The sequence below is a fragment of the Ammodytes marinus genome (genome assembly GCF_949987685.1).
Source record: "Ammodytes marinus genome assembly, chromosome: 8".
NCBI lineage: Eukaryota > Metazoa > Chordata > Actinopteri > Uranoscopiformes > Ammodytidae > Ammodytes > Ammodytes marinus.
The window spans coordinates 27,516,357-27,541,125 of NC_137212.1; the positions used below are offsets into that span (position 1 = coordinate 27,516,357).

At 40.6% G+C, this 24,769-nt stretch overlaps 1 protein-coding gene across 1 annotated transcript; it reads left to right on the forward strand.

The window, feature by feature from the left end:
• Positions 1-866: 866 nt before the first annotated feature.
• Positions 867-23,999, forward strand: tprg1 (tumor protein p63 regulated 1). Its single transcript, XM_080033104.1, has 6 exons — positions 867-963; positions 1,204-1,719; positions 3,091-3,182; positions 6,686-6,862; positions 21,206-21,359; positions 23,086-23,999. The coding sequence occupies exons 2-6, from the start codon at positions 1,225-1,227 to the stop codon at positions 23,278-23,280; spliced, it is 1,113 nt and encodes a 370-aa protein (XP_079889230.1). The 5' UTR covers positions 867-963; positions 1,204-1,224; the 3' UTR covers positions 23,281-23,999.
• Positions 24,000-24,769: the final 770 nt, after the last annotated feature.

Sequence of the window (24,769 nt, forward strand, 5' to 3'; positions counted from 1 at the left end):
TTTTCACGTTCCTGAAGTGGATCTGCCGCTTTGGTTTGGTGTGGGGGGGAAGGAAAAGGGAGCTCCATAGACACAACTCTGTGATCCGAGACGCCGAGATCATAAACCTGTAGGTTGCTGATGGGGGCGGAGTTAGAGATGACCAAGTCAAGTGTGTGTCCTCTGGAGTGTGTGGGGGCATCAACATGTTGTTGTAGGTTGAGGGAGTCTAGCAGCTGAAGAAAATCAGCAGCGGGCTGGCATGAGGGGTGTCAACATGAATATTTAAATCGCCTAGAATGATGCAGGCAGAGGTAGTACAGAGTGTTGTGAGGAGATCAGACATTTCTGGGATGAAAGCAGAGTCATGGGACGGAATTGAATATCTTCCCATGATCTATGTGCTCTGAAAAGAAAATCAGTATTAATACACAGCCTAGGCTCTGTAAACTGCTAGCTACAGTGGGTCCTATATTTGTTAACATCTACGCCTGGCCTACCCTTTGTTTACATACCTGTTTAACTAGCCTAACCTGTGTATCAACACCAGATAATTTTTTGTGTACACACAGTATGGACAGGTAGCGGATCGCTGGGAATATTCACTGATTTTGACCAAAAATAATTTTGACAACAAGCATTCTCCAGAATTGCTGACTCCGCCTTTCACAAATCTGGTGGCCCTATTTTAGGGATGCTTCTATGCAGAAGTAGGCATAAGTTAAATATTAGGCCTATAGAGCAGGTAGCCTACATGCAGGGGGGGGTTCTCTCTTGTTACACTGTAAATCAGAGCAGATCAAACAGAGGATTGAGAGGGCCTGCATGCTGAGCTGAGAGATGCAGCCTGCCCTGCCCCGCCGCTGCAGTCTATACGCCCTTTAAAACAAACGCTAGACACGGAACAAGGAAGTTGTGCACCTGACCTGTTGATTCCGATGCCTCCTTAACTTATCTACCTTTAAACACCTCGATTAGCCCACTGTAAGTTCATCCTCTTTTTATTACAAACACTCGAATCTTTTGGGAAATAAGTAGCTAGACCTGCCGAGATATGAATGGAGGGGCGTGAGTTTCTGTACTGGATATTCAGGAAGAATAGCTTCTAGGGACGATTGACAAGTTTGACAAGTTTTAAAATCATCCTTGTGACGGCATTGAAAGAAGAGTTTCTTACGGCTATAGTCTCGGTCTTCTTCCTTTTTTTTCTTTCTATTTTAATAGACTGTGTTGTGAAGCGCCACGATGGCAGAAGCAGAGGAGGAAGGAGTCCCAGGTGAGGTGCAGCAGCCTCAGCTCAGCTCTTCTATCGAAGGGGCGGGGGACGCTCAGCCATCTGCCCGCACAGAGGAACATGAAGAGCGGCCAGCAGAAGACGCTCACCCCGCTGAACGCCGGGAGGAGCGATCAGCGGTGGACACTGACCCCGCTGCCCACACAGAGGAGCCTGTAGAGCGACCAGCTGAGGACAGACCCCCCGCTGCCTCCTTGGAAGAACGGCCCTCGGAGGACACTCACACCGCTGCCCGCTCAGAGGAGCCTGTAGAGCGGCCAGCTGAGGACGGTCCCCCCGCTGCCTCCTTGGAAGAACGACCCTCGGAGGACACTCACCCCGCTGCCCGCTCAGAGGAACCTGAAGAGCGGCCAGTGGAGGGCGGGTCGTCCCCCTCCCAGCAGGGTGCCTTGTCCGTCGTGTCACCTGTGCTTCAGTTCAAGCTCAATCGGTTCTTCGTGTTAAGGGTAAAGACTTTCACATCTCCATTTGACTGACAACAACATGACGTCACGTTGAAACTTCTAGTTTATTTGAAAGCCATTTAAATTATTCTAGTGCCCCTACACATGTGAGTTAGATAGCATTAACGTAGGTCTAATTTTTATTAATGATATTTTTTAACATTAAGAAGACAATTTTTCTTAGGCTATTTAATTGACAGAGATAGCCAGGCTATGCCCTATAGCCTAGGCTCAAATTTAGGCTATTTCATTTTGTACGGGCCCATGCACAACATAAAAGAGAAATGTTAAACGTTTATGGCTGATTGTGGCCTACCAGAGTAGGCTAAGTTCAATTAGGCTAATTTTTTAAAGCTATCTTTTTATTTATTTATTTACCTGCAGACCTGACAAAACAGCATTCAAATATGTAGCCTATAATCCTGCTCACTCTTATCTGCTTACATAATGATAAAGAGAACAAAATACCCTTATATTTTATTAAAACATAGGCCTTTAGCTGATATGCATAATTGTTTTAAGGCCGCACTTAAAGATATTTTTTGGGGGTTGTGGTATTGCTACTTGTGTGAAGGATTTGAATACTCACTCCACTGTGTAGAATACTGAGTCTTCTGTTTTATTTAGACCATAGTGAAGAAGGAGGCTGTACCACTGTGCAGGAGGAGTGGCAGACCAATACATAGGCTGACATTAGTACAATGTATTTACATAGTAAACAATTCACCACCCAAACATTTTCATAGTGTACATTCAGCAGAATATATGAAACAATGTTAACAATAAACTGAGTATTATTATGTTCCCAAAGGTAGTTTTTATTGCAGGCCTAGTTTGGATTGCGATGGTAAGTCAGTCACATGTCCCAAGCTGCCATGGCCGGCTCTGCACCAGGCTTAGAGTAGGCTACAGTAAGACTGGCAGATGTCCTCGGTATGAACTCCTTATCTTTTTTTTAAAGTTCTCCAACGTGGCATTGAAATCATAAAACACATGACAGAATGTGGATCCAGTCCAGATGGTGTCGGAAAAAACATAAAATGTTTGTAGCTGAAATTTTTGGATGTGTTATGTGTTAGTATTATGCGCTTTCTCTTTTTTCCTTGAAATACTTCAGTTACACATAGTTGTACACTAGAGCTGCACACTCAGCCCTCCTCATGTGCAGTCATTTTCATATGCAGAGGCTTCGTGTTTTTTTTGTGTTTATTGTTATTTAGTTTGACACAGAGACGCGCTGACATTTTGTTTCGGAGTACCAGTCCCAGCTGCACATCTGCCTCGGAGATAACCCCTTAAGCTTTGTGTGCACACATTGTGATTGTCACAATGGGAAATTAGAAAGTGAAAGCCTTTGCATTTGTGTCTCCTCAGCCTGGCACTCTGAATCAGGCCATCAAGGATGTTGAAGCCCTGGTGGATAAGGAAGTAGATGGCAGCGTTCACGGCCTCTGGCTCATGGCAGAGTGAGTTTCCTGACATCATTTTTTCTTCTTGTTCGTGTCGTGTGCTAAGTTAAAACCCTGTAACGTTTGGAGTAATTCTTAAAACTTGGACCCCACTCTCTCCCATTTTCTAAGAATAAGAAGAATTTAAACATTTTTAATAAATCTTTTATAATGGTCTTAACACAAAGTTGGAAGCAGAAATGTTGACATCTAAAAATGTTACTTTGATGTGTCAACCATTTCTGAAGCAGCTGTAGTGTAGCTAGTCAAAAAAAAAACTGTTTTGATCTTTCAGACAAGTTCTTCAACCCATTAACCAACCTGGGATTCTACGGCTTCAATTTAAAAGAAGTAAAAAATCAAAGACTTCTTGATTGAAGTTACAAGGCTTTGACCTGACTGTACAGATGTGACTGTCACTGCACAGATCATGTACAGTATCATATGACGCTCATTCATAATCCATCATTAACACATGTACTGTTTAACTTAGAGTCACCTGCTGCTCACAGGGAAATAGTGGATTCTGTCTTGAATTTGACAAATGTATGATTTACTACAGAACAGGCCCGTGCTGCTTTATCAGATATAAGACACTCATCATAAACCCAATTATCAAATGGTCTTATCACACTTCACCAATATGAGAGGAGTCAATGCAGAGGTATAGTGATTTAAATTACCCCTGAACGCAGAGCAAAATGAAAGTGACTTCAGGACATTTACCAAGTGTACTTGCAGATGTCAGGTTGTATCACACTCCTGCAAAAAGCTTTCAGGAAACATTTAAAAAGGATGGCCATGTGAGAATGAATAATACATCCCATTTATGCAGCTCTGTCCAACACACGTTAACGTTTGTCCTACATTTGGCCTTAAGACGCTCTCGCTACACAAGCCGCCGCAGGATTTCGACAGAGTACATTATATGGTAATTTAGCGACACTGCTGCTGAATATCCCCCCAGGGACGTCGGTGACTAATGTCAGGAAGAAAACTCCTCAAATCTGGCTTTGCTGAGGATTGTCAGTTGCTTCACATAAAGCAAGATGGTCTCACTTCATCTATTTTTTATTTGTTTGACCGTGTTACCCTTTTCTTTTCATTATTTTCTGTTGGTTATGCTATGGATTTGGGAGTATAGGTGATCTCTTTCCTTTGCAAACAGTTTGATAAAAAAAATGGATTCCACTTTTAATGTCTGTATGCTTTATGTATTTATGCTTAATATGAAGCTAGAGCCAGCAGGAAGTTAGCTTAGCTGGAAACGTGGAGTAAACTGAAATTACATAAGACATAAACCACAGCATGTTTTACCACTTCTGTTTTTGTGAGTTTGTCCGCATGCTTTAGCTGTCCTGGTAATGGTTTTGTTTTCCATTTCCTTTGTAGCTTCTTATTTAGCGTAAAGACACAAGAGCGGTGTCAATCTTTCCATTCAATGTATTCCTGCGTTGAGAGCGTAGCTGACAGAGGAACATGGGCTCAGGCCTCAGTGTCGTCTTGCTCACTAGCGCTGTATTTAAGTTGTCCAGCCAGCTGACACTGAGCCTGGATTGCTCTAATATATTGCATAATGGGACTGAGTGCCTCAGTCCCATTATGGACCATTCAATGTTAACCCATCTCATTAGCATAGCTCTGCACTCGCACCTTTCCTGTGATGCCTTAGCTCTTATTTAGCCTATGGCTGCCAGCAGCAATCAAGAGTCTTTCAATTAGAGTCAGCAACATGAACCTGGCCTAGAGAACCAATCATGAGAATCCATGCCACAGGGTATAGAGCAGACTTTAGTTTGTTGATATAAAGGAGATTATGTTCATTAGATTTTTATTTGATGTTTACTTGCTGTAACAACATAGAAATGCTCGCATGCATATTTTATGATCTTTGCCAAGGGCAGTTTTGGAAATTGCTTAGCCTATACTGTACATACTTGAGCAGCTACGCTTTACATGTTCTTTGAATCAACTCCAAATAACCAGCCTGCAAAATACTAACGTCAGAACTGAACTTGTTGTTGTGAGCACCCCCCCCCCTCTATAAGGGGTCACAAACCAAATCTAAGGGGTCTTTACAGAAGGTGTTAATCTTTTTACCTTGTGGCTTTTTAAAACTAATCAAGGTCTACTTGTGACGACAACTCGTCACACGTTATAAAATAGTGGGGATCTGAGCTTTATATTACGGAGGTCAAAAGAGTGATTTTAAAAAATAAAAATAAAATCCCTCATAGATTGTTAAGAGAAGATTCTCTCTTTAAAATCAAGAGGCATCAGACATGTCATAAATGTAGGAAAGTACCTTTTCAAAGACACTTTTAGATGTCAAGTACTCTACAGCATCCTCTCTGTCAGTGAACATACAGATAACTTTGTTAAAATATATAACAACGTCGTTAAGGAATTGAGTGAACCAATAAATTTGGTTTGTTTCAATTAGGCTATAGTAGGGGAGAACGGGGTAATTTGTCACACGGGTTGGTTGTCACAATCGTTATATCTCGGAACCAGAAGGCGCTGTCTATGAAATTTTGGTATGTAAATGTCCAGAATTGGGATCAGAGGTCACCTACATAGTCTTCCTTGGAGTTAAACTGCTGCATTTGAGGTGAGACGACTGTTTGTGTTTTTCATGTCAAATTGAAAATATTTAGCTCCTCAGTATTTTTCTTCTAGGCTTTTACACAATGGGTTTATAACAAAACACTTGTTACCCATAAAAAGTGTGAAGGGTAAACTATATTTTAGATTGTGGTTAGCAAGCTAAGTAGTTGTCAGATGGTTGTTGGCCTTGATGCTAGCAAGAAATTCAAGTTGGGGTTGGTCGTCACATTTTTTGGGGGGTTGGTTGTCACATGTTATCTCAAGGCTGCAGCCAGAAAAGGAACCCAATAACGAAATAAATTGTCAAGCTGACATCCCAGAGAAGGAAAGAATAGAGCAGGAAAAGGCAGCTAGCATGCAAAAGAAAAAAGGGCAACAAAATCAAAACAACTCAGTGCATCCCAAAATAGACCAGCTGCCAAGGCTACAGTAAGTTATGTAGGCCTATTTGTCAACTTGACAATGCAATTAAACTTTCAAATTTAGTTCTACTTTCTTGCCTTCTTTTTAAGATTATTCCCATTAAGATAACATTGTGACAAACAACCCCATAGTGTTTGACAACCGACCCCTTGATGGGGTTGGTTGTCATAATGTGTAAGGGTGTCTTTGATGATTAATTTCTTCTTTATTACAATAAGATAGAAAAAGTGAGGGGTACACATTTCAAGCCAACACCTTAAGCTTCAATTTAACGAATGACTATTTGAAAGATGTTTAGGTGATAAGCAATTCTCACTAGAGTAAAAAGTGTGCCTACTTACCCCGTTCTCCCCTATATGCCAAGAAAGGCTGGTGTTGTTTGTATGTTTGTTTGCTTATTGTTACAAAAAAAACAAAATTAAAAGAATTATACAAAAAAAAGAAAGGCTATTTCACTGTACGTCTAACCCAACTGTCTCTGCTTTTCTCAGGGTGGACCATTGGAACAATGAAAAAGAGCGTTTGGTTATCCTCACAGACAACTCTCTGCTGGTCTTCAAGTATGATTTTGTCATGTTCAACTGTGATCAAATCCAGAGGATCCCTCTCAACTTTGTGGACCGCATCTGCCATGGCGACTTCTGCTTCCCAAAGCGCTCCCTGCTTCAGTAAGTGCCCTCATTAGCCCCTTGGTTAGTTCTTCAACAGTCACTTGTTCAATCGATCCATAATAACCTGCAGCTTTGGCCCTCAGAAAGTTAATGTCTTGTAATTTGCCCTGGAAAATGATAACCAGGAAACTCTTGACACTTAACCTTTCATAGAGATGTATTAATAGATATTTGAACAGGAAAAAAAGGCCTTGGTTCTCCGGTGTCCTATCTCATTTTTAGTCATTTTACAGAAAGTCTACTTTGCTCTTGTGCGCGTTAAATCAAAAATAAAACCCTATGTGGAGAATTACTAATCTGAGCCCAAATGATCTGCTCTGTGCTCTAATTTGCTTCACAACAGCAAAACATTCCCTGTGACTTCAACCCCCTATTTCTGTACATGATTAAGCTCTAACACAAGGAATTTCAAAGATTGCAAGTATCAACGGTTTGTCAGTGAAGAGAGTGAGGGCAGCGTCACAAAGCTGCTGTCTGGTGAGGGACACACACAGACAGACAGACAGACAGACAGACAGACAGACAGACAGACAGACAGACAGTGCAGCTAGGGACACATGGAACTGCCATAGACCCTAACAACAAGTTAAAACTGGCATGGCACAGGGACGTGTGTGATGAGAGAGATTTTTCCAGGGGTAAGGAGGAGTGCATGGCTGTCGCTTAACTGATTAGTGGCAAAATGAATGTAGTCCTTTCATCTAAACCTTTTAAAAGACGGCTCAGGGGATGCCGAACCGACTAAAACTAATTTGACGAAATAAAACCTAATGTGCTGTGAAGAGCTTAGAGAGCGCTGCCTTTTAATGGAGGGGCTTTATCTTCGCACATTTGGTTAAATTATACATATAGAACGCTCGTGAAAGCCACCCGGGAGTCCCAACAGTAAAGGGACGCTCTCAAAATGAGAGACTCACAACATTTCTCTCTCTTTCCGTATTCATCTTCATCACCATCCCTCTCTCTCTCTCTCTTTCTCTCCCTCCCTCAGGACCTGTCTTCTTTATGTCGTCTAGGTCATTCCGTCTTGTTTTTAGACAGGAACTGATCTGAGTACAGTTCATGTATATATGAAAATGATTCCTCCCTACCACTGTAGCAGAGCACTAAACTTTGTTTCCACACTGCAATATCAGTGTGAGAGAAAAAGTGCTAAAAGTCAGGCTGTGAAGAAGATTATTCAGTCACTATATTAATCTTACTTTTCTCTTTCTGGAACACTTCATTTTGAATCCCCCTATTTAGAATGTATAAGCAGTATAAGAACATTTAATACATGGTTTAAAAACCCAATGATGGTAGTTATGAGTAGATATAGTTAAAGATATAAGTTTTTATTTATGTCAACATTTTTAACTCCTTTGAGGAGGCTGATTTATGAACAGTTAATGAATAAGAAGAGAATAAATTACTGTTGCAATCATATAAAATATGTCTTCATAGAAGGAGTTTCATTTTAATTAGAAGTTTAATTTTTTACATATACCGTAACATTTAACTTAATAGTCCTTATTCCTTTACTTATCAGTAAAAAAGTTAACTTTTTATTTTCTTAAAAAGCTTAGATTTATATATTTTACAACAATACCAATGCCCATCAAAACCAAAAAAAATATCAGCTGTCATAGTAGTGACACGTGTTTAGACGTTGAGAGCATAGCTGACAGTTGTCATCTGACCACTTGATGTCAGTGTGCACCATCGGTAGAGACAGTTCAAGGCAGGAGCACGCCACATCACATTACCTCATCTGTTTGATGTTGTCATGGATGATTGTACAACTGCTACTGTGAATCACTGCTACTAGAAAGTCCATCTACTGTACAGGCTGCAGACACCTGACGCCTTCGAGTTGCGTTGGAAAAAGTCGGATCATTTTCTGGCCGCACATTTAGTCATTTAAATGCGTCAAAAGTTGCACAATTGTTGCTATACACTCTCACGTATCCATTGTGTACATTTCTTTATTGTTCTCCTTATATTTTGCAGTTATTTTACCGCAATATTTGATTGTAAAATGCCATGAAAAATGCCATATTTAGACATCACAGGCCATCACCATCATATTGTTTGGGTATTCTCTGTTTAAGGGAAATCATTGTGCTAACCTGCGCAACTAGGCACTCTGTAGATATTCATATTTTATAATTGAGTTCAACTTGCTGAATTGAGACTGAAAGCACATTGGTGTACTTTTGACCCCTTGTATCCCCAGACCACCAGCTGCATAAACAAAGGATTTTTAAAACTCCCTTCATCTTGTTTCACAGAACCTTGATGGTGCCAATTCAAAGTGTTGAGGGAGTGTCAGTATATTTTAAGAAAAATCACAGTATAGTTTGCATCCGTTGGGAAAGTGCCTTTTCTTTCCAAACTGTCTAGACAAAGTAATTACCGAGCACATCATCTGAAAGAGTTGGGTGTGGAAGTCTAAAGAATCCCCACTAGAGGTTTGCTTCAGTAACTGGTAAAACACAGTATATATTTATGAAGGTTTTGAAATAATCCCCAGCACCGCAATCCTCTTGTTTCTCATCTGATCACATGTAGTTTTATTAATTTTTTTGTCTGAATAAAGCATCAGAGGGAATGATGCCTTATGTTATTTAGCCAGCACCTTCAACTCCTTCAAAGAGTTTTATTAACGAGAATTTCTTCCTCACATAAGTCAGTTTGTTTCTTGCGGACACAAGCGAGCTTATTATTTTGTAAAGTTGTTTTAGATATAGAGTGTTAAATCTGTATTTCTTTAGACCTGGGTTGAAAACAATGAATTCCTCTCTCTCATTAGGCCTTCTCTCTGACCACACCTATACAAACCAAAGCAGCTTACACATTCAGACAGCAGAGGGCAGTCATTACATAGTAGCTATTTAAGATAGCATCAGCATAATGTTGCTCTGGGATACTTCATCAGATGGTAATTAAGACAGAGCCACAACTGTTGGGATGTGAAACAGTAAAGCCTTTGCTTTTGTCAGCAAAAAAACCCGAACTTTCAAACATACACCTCTTTGGATGAAGACTGATACTCCTGGTTTCACTCCTTAAAGGTGGAGTCAGCGATTCTGGAGAACGCTTGTTGTCAAAATGACCTTTTGTCAAAATCAGTGAATCCGATCCGCTACCTGTCTTTAATGTGTGTTTGCGCTGATATGTTGCTAGCTACGGAAGGCCCCTTTTGTTTACATGCCAGTTTACAAAGCCTAGGCTGTATATTTACACCAGATTTTGTTTCAGCGCACACACAGTAAGGGCACGTGGCAGATTGTGAGGAGATATCTCACTGGTTTTGACCACGAGTGATTTTGACAACAAGCGCTCTCAAGAATCACTGACTTGTTAAGATGCTGAATGTTGTTATTTTTTGTACAGGTCCCAACTCATTGTCAGTTTATCATTTATATGATATGATGTGTCTTCAGTTACGCCCAGCAGCTTATAGAAACCTTTGAATGTCCCATCTCATACACTGAAAAGTGTTGGAGAAGCATCTGAAAAATAGAGTGGCGTGACTAGCTCATCGCTAAGATCAAGAGAGATGAGATAGGCTCCTCAGTGATTCAGTTGTGCACTTCCCTAAAGTCAAGAGGGACACAGAGGGGAATAAGGAAGAGTCATCAAAAATGTGTGCAGCAGAGGCTAAGATATCCTGACTTTTTTTCTGATATGTACAGGTATTTAATTAAAAAAAACCCTGGATGCTACTTTAAATTTTCCTTAATACAGCATAAAGCATAATGTATAATGTTTATTAGATCCCTGCGTTGCCTCCTTAAAAGCTCACCCCTTTGAAAGCCCATGCCTCCAGTTTGTAATCCCACTTATCTGATAAACATTTGAAGTCCTAGGCCAGGGACAAGACATCACTACAGTATATGACATAATCCAAGGTGTATCTGTCACTCAATGGATCAATTCTGACTTTCAATATCTCCTAGCCTGGTGCAATACCCCACCACCCAACACATAACAAAGCCGGCCCAGATGATAAATCAGGTGGGATAAGATAGTCGGCTCTCCCTAAACTTTACAAACCATACTCAGGAAAGGTAATACAATGACACAGGATCCCACGCTCACCCTCTTCACTAAGCTTTATAGTGACTGCCATCAGGACCACACTACATAGTCCCGTTTGGCACATAAAAACATATTTAAAAAATATTTCATCCCCACTGCCATCACCACAATGAAGTTCATATACAACATATCCCACTCCCTTTAAGTCAATAGATTTGCACTGTTCATATTGTATTGTCAATGTTTTGGCACAATTTTTGTCATATATACAGTATTTTATGTGAGCCTGTCAAAGACAAAACTTCTGTCACTCGAAACAGACAATAACATGTTTTTATCTTATCTTATCTTGGTGGAGGACAAGCAGTTGTTATGATTGATTGTTTCGGAATCAAAATAAACTTGGAGTATTGCAACACTTTTTTTAGAGACCTACTGACATCTGGGACTGGGGCATTGCAGAGTGCATAATAAAGGATGAGCAACTCAATGTGTTTCCTTAAACAAGTGTTGCAACGTTTGTTGTTGTTGCCACTATAAAAGCTTACGCAGCTTATCCATCACTGTGGTTAGGAAAATAGAACTCCCACTGCATACAAAGATTCCACTGAATCCTTTTATGTAACTTTAACAGGTATATTTGTATAGAGTCCTGTTTCAACACTATGCAAGAATGAAAATGAAGAAAGAGACTCCTATCCCCTTAAACAAAGCATAGATCGGTGTGCTCTCTCTACGGGCATCAATCGATAAGCACCCATAGACGTACAGTAGAATGTTTTGGGCGCGCTGCTCTAAATTCAAACACCCTGGGAGCAGATCTTGGCTTTTTCCAAGGTGGAAATCTCTTTGTCAAGCGCCTGCAGCTACGTTATCACAACTTTTTTTGGATCATGCCTTTTAAGCTTCAAGAGGTTGCCCCAGCAGCTTTATCGTTAATAATGTAAATGTGTTTTTTGAGGCTTAAATATTACATGGACACACACTGAGTATAACAAGTAAGATCAATCCTCTTTTTTTGTTTTTCTTGTTACCACTCCACCCTTTTTTTCCTTTCTTAAAAAAAAAGTCCTTTCAGGGTTTGAATTAAAGCTTGTGGGATGGATACACGTACGGATGGCTGACAAAGCTGCAGGCTCTATTGGGCAATCGCACCACATTTGTGTGTTCGCTTTCGGAGACAATGTGGGACACTTGCCATGACAACTGGAGCAGGGCCTTGATATTTATCTTGTTGTGTTGACTTATGACTTATTTTTTCTTCACTTTGCCCTTAAGCTCAGTATACAGTGTTGCTCTCATGCGTGTTTGCGTTTTGTATAAACATTTTGGATTCAGTGGAACTCGTGGAAGGGTCAGAGGAGGCTGGAGCTGATTGTTGGCCCGTCTTTCTCAAGTCAGTTTTTTTGGAGATTCATTTTGACACAAACTGCATGTCTCCTTTAAGAAACTCCTTAACGACCAAAAGGTGCAGCCTCCTACACCGTGCCTGTGTTTTGCAGTGAAAGTCCAAACCCCTCAGCTCTGCCACATAAACACAGTGAAAGACGTCCAAGGCCTCTGGCTGAAAAACCCAGCCCTGCTCTACCTGTTTGGGCTGGTCCCTCTCCTCAGTGATAGCTTACCTGTGGAATTTACCAAAGCGTTTTTATATCCACCATTTATTCTATGGCAATAGCTTGTGTGTGCTCTTACAAAAGGGCAGTGTGTACAAACGTAAACCCACCGTCCTCATTCTTTTTTTCTTTTTTTTCTGGCGGAAATATAATCAGTCTTTTAGTCCTGGCTTTGCTTTTGTACCGAGTCAATCCCCCCCCCCCCCCCCCCCTCACACACGCATACTCACACACACACACACACACACACACACACACACACACACACACACACGTACATTTGCTCTGGAGGAGGCACAAAATGTTCAGCAGCATTAGCATTGTCATTTTGGGAGGAACTTGTGTAAACAGGGCTAGGTGATTGCATTCTGATGCCGCCCCTCCCTGGGACCGTGACATATCAACTGCTACATCACGATTGTTTAGCCTCAGGTCTTTCATTCTGTTTGGCAGGAAGCGCTCTTGCACAAGCTCTGTGGTCAAAGGAGCAGATCACAGTGACGGATGATCATGAAAGTAATCGGCACACTGTTGGGAAATCGCATACTTCATTTATTTATGTACTTGCTACTTTTTATGCAAACCAGTAGGTACATTACATGCTATTGCACCATCTAAGACCTCACATACAACGATCAACAGTTGCATTTGGTGGTGACTAATTTGGTTTGATTGCCATAACAAACGTATCTTTTTGAGCACTGTTTGCACATTGTGTATGTGTTAAATGGTTAGGTAAGTTGTGTCCTGATATCTGTCTACAATGCTTACTAATAATATTGAGCACTAATTAAAGTGTTTGTACATCTACAAATCAAGTTCACAAGTTACAAAGGCATTCAGGACTCATTTGTGGGATTATTGTCAGACCTACAGTATAATAAAATATTTACATACATCAAAAATGTTTCAATAATGAACAATGCCTAAGGAAAGTATGAACCCGTGATAGGCATCTCTGCTATTAAACCAGGGTTTGTGTTAGGCCGGTGTGTGGGCGTTTCCCTTTCTTCCCAGCTAATATGTAATTTTCCTTGATCCATGATGATGAAAATAAATAGAAATCACATTGAATACTCTGTACAAAAGTGTGATGCAAGTCAGAATTCACCTAGTGAAGCTTTTGCTCCGACAACTTTAAAAGTGTTGAAATTTAACCAGTGACTGAATGTTTCACAAAAACGAACGGACAACAATAATTTCTTTTGTAGTATCATTGAATGACTGTATCAATAGTTTTTATGTTGTTGTACTGTAGGGGTTATTAAATCAAACCTGTCTCTGCAGGTTTATCCAGCTACTGTTTGTGTGGGAGTTGTTTACCTGCTTTTGTTAGACAGGTGACAATAGGGCGGCTGTCAAGAGAAAGCAACGGTAACCTTCACCATGGAAAGATACCACATTAAGATTGGATAAAAATCCTACTGAGTCTACAAAGACCTAGTAGACCAAAGGATTTACTTATATGTATCTAGGCCTGATTTAATCCAACTATTCTCTTTGGCCACATTTAACAGTAAGACACTTTTTCTTTTTTTTTAAGATATTTTTTTGGCATTTTTCTGCTTTATTGATAGTGTAGAGACAGAGTTGAAATGGGGCAGAGAGGGGAGTGACATGCAGAGAACGACCGCGGGCTGGAATCGAACCCGGGTCCGCTGCTGGCCGAGGCCCATGGGGGGGACTCCGTACCAACTGAGCTAAGGGCGCCCCTAACAGTAAGACACTTTCTAAGAAAAGGTTTGCACACCCACAATTCCAGGAGGTTGCAAGCAAAATAATTGTTTTGAATGTAGGGGAGAACGGGGTAAGTAGGCACACTTTTTACTCTAGTAAGAATTGCTCATCACCTAAACATCTTTCAATAGTCATTCCTACATTAAATTGAAGCTTAAGGTGTTGGCTTATTGTAATAAGAAATTAATCATCAAAGACACCCTTACACATTGTGACAACCAACCCCATCAAGGGGTCGTTTGTCATGCACTATGGGGTTGTTTGTCACAATGTTATCTTTTTTTTTTAAAGATATTTTTTGGCATTTTTATGCTTTTGATAGTGTAGAGATAGAGTTGAAATGGGGCAGAGAGGGGAGTGACATGCAGAGAACGACCGCGGGCTGGAATCGAACCCGGGTCCGCTGCTGGCCGAGGCCCATGGGGGGCCATTTGAAAGTTTAATTGCATTGTCAAGTTGACAAATAGGACTACATAACTTACTGTAGCCTTGGCAGCTGGTCTATTTTGGGATGCACTGGGTTGTTTGGATTTTTTTGCACTTTTTTCTTTTGCATGCTAGCTGCCTTTTCCTGCTCTATTCTTTCCTTCTCTGGGGTGTCAGTGAGGATACAGCTTGACAATTTATTTCGTTATTGGGTTCCTTTTCTGGCTGCAGCCTTTGGATAACATGTGACAACCAACCCCCCAAAAAATGTGACGACCAACCCCGACTTGAATTTCTTGCTAGCATCAAGGCCAACAACCATCTGACAACTAATTAGCTTGCTATCCACAATCTAAACTATAGTTTACCCTTCACACTTTTTATGGGTAACAAGTTTTTTGTTATAAACCCATTGTGTAAAAGCCTAGAAGAAAAATACTGAGGAGCTAAATATTTTCAATTTGACATGAAAAACACAAACAGTCCTCTCACCTCAAATTCAGCAATCTAACTCCAAGGAAGACTATGCAGGTGACCTCCGATCCCCATTCTGGATATTTACATACCAAAATTTCACAGACAGCGCCTTCTGGTTCCGAGATATAACGATTGTGACAACCAACCCGTGTGACATATAACCCCTTTCTCCCCTACAAGTTTAATGCTGTACCTAGTATTTAAAAAAATATATATATAGCTATATATATATATATACAGTCCCCTCCATAAGTATCGGAACAGTGAGGCCAATTCCTTTATTTTTGCTGTAGACTGGAAACATTTGGGTTTGACACCAAAAGATGAATATGTGACAATAGCTCAACATTTCAGCTTTCATTTCCAGGTATTAACATCTGGATCTGATACACAACTGAGAAGATATAATTTTTTGAAAAGGAACACAACATTTTTAGGCAAGCAAAAGTATTGGAACAGATAGACTTTAAATAAATTAAAGTGAATAAACTGTAATATTTTGTCGTAAATACTTTGCTTGCAATAACTGCATCAAGCCTGTGACCCATTGACATCACAAAACGTTTGCATTCTTCTTTTGTGGTGCTTTTCCAGGCTTTCACCGCAGCCTCATTCAGTTGCTGTTTGTTTTGGGGGGTTACTCCCTTCGGTCTCCTCTTTAGCAGGTAAAATGCATGCTCTGTAGCGTTTAAGTCTGAAGATTGACTTGGCCAGTCTAAAACCTTCCATTTCTTGCCGCTGATGAACTCCTTTGTTGTTTTTGCAGTTTTTTTGGATCATTATCTTGCTGCATGATGGAGCATCTTCCAATCAGTTTGGTTGCATCTTTCTTTAAATTGGCAGACCGAATGTTTCTGTAGAATTCTAAGTTCATTTTGCTGTTGCCATCATGTGTTACTGTGTTGTTGTCAAGATGAACCTTTACCAAAGTGATGGAAAGGCTAAAGTTTGGAAAAAGAAAGGATCTACTCATGACCCCAAGCATACAAGCTCATCTGTGAAACACGGTGGAGGCAATGTCATGGCTTGGGCTTGCATGGCTTCTTCTGGGACGGGCTCATTAATCTTCATTGATGATGTAACACATGATGGCAACAGCTAAATGAACTCAGAAGTTTACAGAAACATTTTGTCTGACAATTTAAGGAAAGATGCAACCAAACTGATTGGAAGATCCTCCATCATGCAGCAAGATAATGACCCAAAACACAACAAAGGAGTTAATCAGGGGCAAGAAGTGGAAGGTTATAGACTGGCCAAGTCAATCTCCAGACTTAAAGCATGCATGCATTTTACCTGCCAAAGAGGAGACTTAAGAGAGTAACCCCCTAACACAAACAGCAACTGAATGAGGCTGCGGTGAAAGTCTGTAAAAGCACCACAAAAGAAGAATGCAAAAGTTTGGTGATGTCAATGGGTCACAGGCTTGATGCGGTTATTGCAAGCAAAGGATTTGCGACAAAATAGTACGTTTTATTCCCTTTAATTTATTTAAAGTCTATCTGTTCCAATACTTCTGCTCGCCTAAAAATGTGGTGTTCCTTTACAAATAATGATATCTTCTCAGTTGTGTATCAGATCCAGATGTGAATACCTGGAAATGAAAGCTGAAATGTTGAGCTATTGTCTCATATTCATCTTTTGGTGTCAAACCCAAATGTTTCCAGTCTACAGCAAAAATAAAGGAATTGGCCTCACTGTTCCGATACTTATGGAGGGGACTGTATATATATATATATATATAATCAGTTAAACTGCAAATCATTCTCTTGATTAATTCATTCATATTAAGGTCTAAACACAGTATTAAAAATAGTGTCAGATGTCACCAGAGCCCAAGGGGACTGACTCATTTACACACATCAAAGTGTGCAGGTGTTTGGGAGCAGCGCTGCAAAATATTTCAAACATTGTGGTGGCTCCAGTCGGAGCTTTGTGAAGTCTCATTAAACGCCTCAAGTTAACTTGAGTCAGCGTCGGTTGGGGCTAAAGACTATTTTGCAAAGGGGGAAAAAAAAAATCTGGGTGTGTGGAGTTGGAAGGAGTGAGCTTACTAGACCTCACCTCTGCTTAAGGCTAGTGCTGGAGGTTACTAACTAATATCCCTGCACTAATATCTTCAATCATTAATCCAATCCATTATCCAGAAAGTAGCAGATGTTCTGTGAAGTGACTGCCCCTGAAAACTAATAGCACTAATTACCACTCAGCGTGATTATGAAGTCATTATTTATGAATACAAGTCTTCTTCCTTGTTTCTTTTTTAATGTGAGACACTGCAGGGGAATAGGGGAACATCTGTGATTTATAGATATCATCATGAGACTTTACTGGTTGATTACATATCAACAATACCCTGGAAATCCAGACCCTGATATCTTGAACGATAGAGGTTCTGGCCACGATCAATAGTAATTTCCAACCCAAGGGGCGGCTCCTACTCGTGCATTTCAAATGCCACTGCACACAATTGGATAGCACTACAACCAATCGGAGCGATGCACAAGGTGACGTATTAAGCCCTGTTCGTTTAGCGAACAGCTGTTAAACTGTTAAATTAAACTTTTGCCGTGGTCGGTCGGCAGAACAGAACATTCAACTTACTTGCTAATGAAAGATTTGAGTGCCGTCTTCCAAATCCAAAACAGTCTCAAACTCACACAACATATCCGCAGCCATCTTTGATGTTTACTATCACGGCTTCGACATCGCATGCACGTCACTGTGGTCATCCGATTTCGTCCGCCCCAGAGCACCATACAAAGGGCTCTGGCGCGCCCATATTAGATAGAACCAATTGAAAAGGGAGTCAGGATTTCTGGACTTTCTGAAAAAGCTTCAATGGAGAGTGTCCAGACCAACAGGCGCAGCAAAATTAATTTGCCAGCGCCTAGTGGCAGGTCTGGGAATGCCAGGCTATATCAACAATGTATTTTCTTCTATTATAGTTTTTTTTCAGAAATGTCTGAATATATAGACAAATGTTTCAATAGCTAATATTACATGTGTAAATGTGTGTCAAAAATATAGATGTTGGAGAAAGCCAGAATTAGATTTCAAAGTTTGCACTGAACAGAGTTTGGATACAGCCCTTTTTTTCATTTTATAAATCAAAAAATACTAGTCGGGGGCCCCCCTTGAGATTCAGTCATCGCAGCAGACCCGGTTCAAATCTGACCAGTTCTCTGCATGTCTATCCCCGCTCCGCCCCATTTCATCTCTGTCTCTCTGCTCTATAAATAAAGCATTGACATTTGCCAAAATGTATGTACAGGTCTTAGAAATGCATTTTCTGCACGTCTTTAACAAGTAACTTTCAACTTCTTACAAGTTTTAGTCAAATGAACCCATAAATGTACATTTTGGACCTTTTTATTTATACTAGTATGAAATAAGACATGTTATGAAAGCAAAATAGGCCAAAATCTCAACATGGATTGGTGCTTGAAAAAAAGAGAAAGTTTTTGCCTGCATTGTCTCATGATAAATCTATTTTCTGTCATACATTTTAGACAAGGTTTATCTAAATATTCTTCAGGAAGGTAATATTGGCCTAAAAATAGAGATGCAGTGGAGGGTGTGTTCAACTCCCGGCGACCTATACTGAACACGAGGATGATGTGTTTTGACCCCAGATATTACTGGCTGAGAGGTTTGAGCGTCCTAGATCAAATTTTTATGGACAAAAAGTAAATAGAGAATTGTTAAGATCTTCGCAGCGTGCAGATCAACACCAGTATCTTTTTTTTTTCAAAGATAGGATCTGCTGGTGTTTGGAGGTGTGTGTGTTGGCTCTCAGTCTTCCGAGATTTCATTGGGCTGAGGAAAGATATGACCCTGGGGCGTTTTCATTTAAAAACCTGCAGTATTTACTTAAGAATGACTAAAAAGACCAGAAGAAGAAAGAGAATATGATGAACACACTGTAGATCACCTCCAAGTCTGGTTAAACAGGAGATTGCCCTCACGTCAATGACGGATTACCGCATGGGCAAAGTGGGCACATGTCCAGGGCCCTGGCCAATAGGGGGGCCCTTGATTTTTTTTTTTAATCAAAACATTTTGACGGGGGTTTCCCCCCTGGGAATGGGTCGTAAAAAGTCGGGTTGTTTTATAATCGGGGTCTTATATTCGGCCGGGACAAGCGTGTGTGCGCTTGGATAGAGAACGATGTGTCTAGAGAAAAAAAGGCACGGGAAATGGCCAAAGAGCTCCACATCCCCACTGAAATCAAAGCCTCGACTCATTGTGTTGCGAGTCAACGTGTCAGAGGCACGAATCGGTACAGCGATCGACCTACAGTGGCTTTTCTGCTGTGGCAGTTGTAGTGAGGAGAGTTTGCCAACTGTGCGTTCCCTTTACGCACCAGTACCAGTGTAACGAGCGAGGCGGTTGTTTCACTTTACAGTTAGTCGGCAGTGAGATAGGGGTATCCAGGCTCGGGACATGCAATCAGATCGCGGAGCCTGTCCCCTCGACACCCGTTAACGTGCAGGAATCCCCTGATCATTTAGTTTTAAACCACAGAGTGTGTCTGTCTCACTGTGAACGACACCAACACAGCGTTTCACCGGGTGACGCGCTGCTTCGCTCAGACATTGAGTGTAGGCTCCGAGGGGGGCAAGGGTTGGCCAAAAAGCAGGCGCAGAGATCTTACAAAGGCAAAAAAAATCTGCTCGCGCGCTTAGCGCGCGCTCGCATCGTCGGTGTCTCTGCCCCAATCTAACTGTCTAGTAGGCTTCTGCGCAAAGAATCTCTTTCTCTTGCGCAGCACCAGAGAGACTTTATAGAATTGTATTTCGCTCTATCTCTCTCTTTCTCTCTCTAGGCCGTGCACTGCATTATAATGTGTGTGATTGTGGATTGCACGGTGTGCTAGTGCGTGTATTTGCGTGTTGGTAGGGGTCCATGACTGGTTTGTGTCCAGGGCCCGTGGTCATGTTAATCCGTCCTTGCCTCACGTGTAGTATTAAGATGAGTGGCAATTTCTTTAAATTATGGAACCAACAGGATATATTTTGAACTGATTTTAAAGCAAAAAAAATAAATGGTCCATGAAGTTTTGGCAATTTTTTCATAATCACAATGTAGCTATGAGTTTCTAGCTGCACAAATAATTGCTGTAGTACATTTTATATATTCTTATTTTAGGATAATTTGTGTCCACAAAAAGGATTGGCATAGATCATGCATTAACCAAAGAAGGAACAAACAAAATAAGTCCAAGATTCAATGGGGAAAATACTTTCTATAAAGAAAGGCTTTTTTTCCGCTTTTTTTTTTTTTTTTTTTTTTAAGAATATAAAATCATACTAGTAAAAACAACAAGGCCAATAAAGAAACATTTTAAAGTATCCCTGGACAAATATAACTTTCTTTGTGTCTTTTATATTAAAAAAAATGTAATCTTAACGTTTTAAAAGATGCAGGGTGTGGAAAAGGTACAATGGGTTAAGTACACATGAGGGTGCAGTTACTACAGTTTGTTTTGTTCTGTTGTTTTAGCACAGTTAGCCGTTCTTTATCCTTCCTGATGCCTGTGACAAAAACAATTTCTGTGCCATTGTTGCCAATTGTCACCTGTAAACGACAGCCCATAAGGTGCAGCAGCCTTTCAGGATATGGCCAGAGGCAAAAAACAAAATAAAAAAAATCTTCATTGTTATGTGTATAATTCTCAGACGAGAAAGCTAGTGAGTCATGACTGATCTGGTGACAACATCATCTGTGTGATGTGAAGGGTTTGTCATGGTGGAGTGAAATGTGTCACTGACACTAAGACGTGTTGTGTCATTTCTTATAAAAAAAAATGTATGCTTTAAACGGGCTTTGATTAATTCATTATTTTTATTCTTTATTTTGTTTGCCTTTGCCCTTGTGGGTTTCTTGCCTGTGATGACTGTGTTTTGTTTTGCACATTATGATTCTACAGTGTTTGTAATGTATTATCTTCATTTTGTGCTTGTAAAGAACTCTGAGCTGCATTATATGTATGAAGGGTGCTAAACAAATCAAGAGTAATTGAAGAATAATAATAATATTTCTCATGGTTTGTGTGTAGGAGAGCGGGGGAGGGGGTGCGTGTCTTCTGGGACCGGCTGAGAGAGCCCTCCTTCACCTCCAGATGGAACCCCTTTGCCAACGACTTCCCCTTCATCACCTTCACCCACCATCCCGTCAGGAACCTCAGTGACACCTTCACTGCTCTCTGCGATGTAAGTACATCAGTCAGTGATCACATTATGGCCTGGTTTAAAGGCCAGGACACACCGGCCCGATAATCGCTGTCGTAGAGTTTCGAGGGGACGGAGACACGAATCTGTTTGGTGTGTGCCGTGAAATCGGTCGTAGTTGATGTCGTCGGGCTTCTTTTGAGCCGATTGACAAATAAATATTACTGTGATGTCTTTTACTGTGACATCACAGTAATATTTACAAAGTAATTTTTTTTAACCCTATATTTCTCTTTCTGTGATGTCACGAGAAAGAGAAATACAGGGTTAAAAAAACAGTCTTTCTGCCTTTTCTCAGGCTAGGATGAACCGATTTTAATTTTTTTTGCACATTTATACTACATAGGATCTCAGAATTCAATACACCTTCATATTCAAACCGGTGAAGTAGGCCTTTAATACCACTTTTTTTCCAGCACACACAGTACGGACAGGTAGCGGATCAAGAGGAGATATTCTCTGATTTTGACAAAACAAAAGTGATTTTTGACAATACATTTAATTTACTTAAAAATACCAAATTTTATAGATTTTTATTGTTGTACTGTTCTGTGTTTACCGCCATTGTTTGAATCTGCTGCAAGCCCGATTTCCTCCAGTGGCACAATACAGAAGTTAACTGAACTGAACTCAAAGCAATACACCGAGCGGTGTCAACAGTGTATAGTGGGGGACACTTTCCTGTTAAAAGTTTGTCACACACATGTGAAAACAACTGCAGGACTGGGTATAATGGGGATAAGGGTGAACTGAACTTTAATTTGTCACGATGTCACTGTTGAAATATTTTGATTAGATTGTGTTTAATGACTAATCCATGTGGAGGTGTGCACTGTCATGGAGACACTTCACTATTACCACTTTTTAAAAAACACAAGAGTGCTGAGATTCATCGTGTGGTTAAGTGAGTCATCAAACAGAAGAGACTTACTGGAATTAAGCCTGGAATATGTCATTCATGTGTAAAAAAAACAACACCTAATGAAATACTCTTATCAGATATACAATATAAATATACATTATATTATAAACCCACGGTGTTGGGCTCAATCTACTTGTGCCGACAAATGACATTTTGGATTCATGATCGAAAAAAAAAAATATGTGTTTACAAAACTTCCGCAGAAATTTCAACATAATCAAAATGTTTAGCAAGCGCATGACTCAGGGGTGAGGCAAGAGAGCAGAAATGGAGCAATCTTCTTCTATTTCATAGATACACATGTCAGGCGTATTGTACTGTTTCAAACGCGCCATACATGCAATGCTGTCTCTGGGTAAAAGATTATATACATTTCATTGACTGCACACACAAAATGTTGACCGGCAACTGAGCCTGACAGACTGGCAGCAGGTGTGCAGAGACCTGGAAGAACATTCACTAAGAATGCAATGTAATAATGATATGACACTGTGAATGGGCCTCCTGGGGGCCGAGAACATTCTGACTGTTGACAGTTCAGTGATAACCGCAGAGAGTGGGACTTTATATTTGACCTCTTGACCTTTTTCTATTAAGCTCTGAATATTATTCTAGGCACGATTCATGCTGGTTCAAATATAGGTCATTAAAAATAATTGATATTTTGACTCCATGTATACCACACTCTGACTAAGGCAAGAAGTCAAAGAGCTGTAAACAGGTCATAAATGTTGTTTATCTCATGTGTTTCTGATCCTCCCCCCCCCCTCCTCTTGTTCTTCGCAGATCGACAATTTCCGTGAGAAGCTGAAGGCTGCGGCGGAGAAAGCCCACGTGGCGAAGCCCGTCCCTGGGAAGGCTAACGGCGTGCTGCTCCTCAATCAGAACATTCTCATAGAGGCTTACGTCGGGCTCATGTCTTTCCTTGGGAACCAGAACAAACTGGGATACTGCATGGCCCGAGGAAACCTTGGCTTCTAGCTGCTGTGCGTTCACATTGTAGTTTTTATCGTTGTTCAAAGCTGTATGCCCATAATTTATAACGCGTCATGTCGGTGTGATTGTGTCTACAGAGGTTTCTTTCGAATTCTACAAGCAGTGACCAGAATTTTCAATATTCTTTTTTTGTGTAACATTGAAGCCTAGATTCTGGGGGATGTATTCTCTAGTATAAGTTAAAAGAATTGTGTGATCTCCCCCGCTGCTTTATTACCGGTGTGTGGTGTCTGAGCACACACACAATATCCTCATCTCAACGCGGCTCTTCAGTGGATTGACGGATCCACCCCGCTGTCTCTCAAGAAGCTTTGTATCTGCTCCTCAGGGAGATATGGTAATGTAACTCTTTCGCAACGGGACTCCTTTCTTCCTCCCCCAGAGTTCCTGTTAAAAGCTCGGTCCCATCATGCCACTCAGCCCCCTTTAGAGATTCACTGGAGCGTGGGGCCGCATCACATTCGTCAGTTTAGTTTCATCATTTGTAGTGTATTTTGCACAGTGCATATACAGTGTTTGGAATTTCCCTCTTAAATGTGTGTGTTTACCTGCCTTGTTATCTTCTGTTTGTATTTGAAAATAATTCTTAAATACTTTATTTTTAGTTTTAATGGTATAAAATGTGCAGATTTTCTCCGTTCAGATTCCTATGCGCCGTGTGCCAATCTCATGTTGTTTTTCTCAAGAAGTAAAAATGACAATGATTGAAACCGCAGTTGATTTAATGCTGCACACACTGCAAATAGTTTCCCACACACACAACAGGGCTCAGTGGATCTGATTTCTTCACTGAGACGTTAGAGGTGTGCCTCCAAAACACCCACGCAACACATCTTATATACTGTATTTCACGTGTAAAAAAAAAAAAGAAAGAAAAAAGGAAGGGGGAAATTTGGGGTTAACAAGCAGAGGAATTTACTCACCATATAGCTGCTAGTTTAGCCACACTGACTACACCATGGATTACACACTGCTCTCCAGAAGTCACAGAAAAGCTGTGTGGTCCACTCACCTCAATTTGGCTAACATTGGCGGGACAGAACAACTTTGGAGCTGCACTTCTCCTTACTAGCTCAAGTTTTTATCATTATCAACTTCCTCCCCTACCTCCATGTGTGCCAAGCTTACAGGTCCTGGAACAGTCGATCTATCTATCGATCCATTAAATGAGACCAAACAGCAAGTCAGAGAAAATATTTGCATTGTTTCCTCTGAATCACTGCATAGATTGCCAATCTAAACCCAGCAAGGACATAGCACCCTGCGCGTAAGACTACTCTAGCATTTAAATGCATTGTGTGGATATTGCTGGAAAAAAAGACAGCCATAAATAGAACCCAAAAACAGGATTCGATTGAATGAAAATGTCAAGTATTATAGGTTTTGAAAATGAAATTGTGCATTGAGTGACAAATACAACAAGTGACTGCAGACAAACTAAAAGCCAGCAGTGTTTAGTGTTCTCTTGAGGAAA

Excerpts from the sequence above, each read along its gene's own strand:
- tprg1 (XM_080033104.1), top strand. The coding sequence starts at position 1,225 with ATGGCAGAAGCAGAGGAGGAAGGAGTCCCAGGTGAGGTGCAGCAGCCT. Across the intron at positions 1,720-3,090 it reads ATCGGTTCTTCGTGTTAAGG|CCTGGCACTCTGAATCAGGC; the intron begins GTAAAGACTTTC and ends GTGTCTCCTCAG. Across the intron at positions 21,360-23,085 it reads CCTTCACTGCTCTCTGCGAT|ATCGACAATTTCCGTGAGAA; the intron begins GTAAGTACATCA and ends TGTTCTTCGCAG.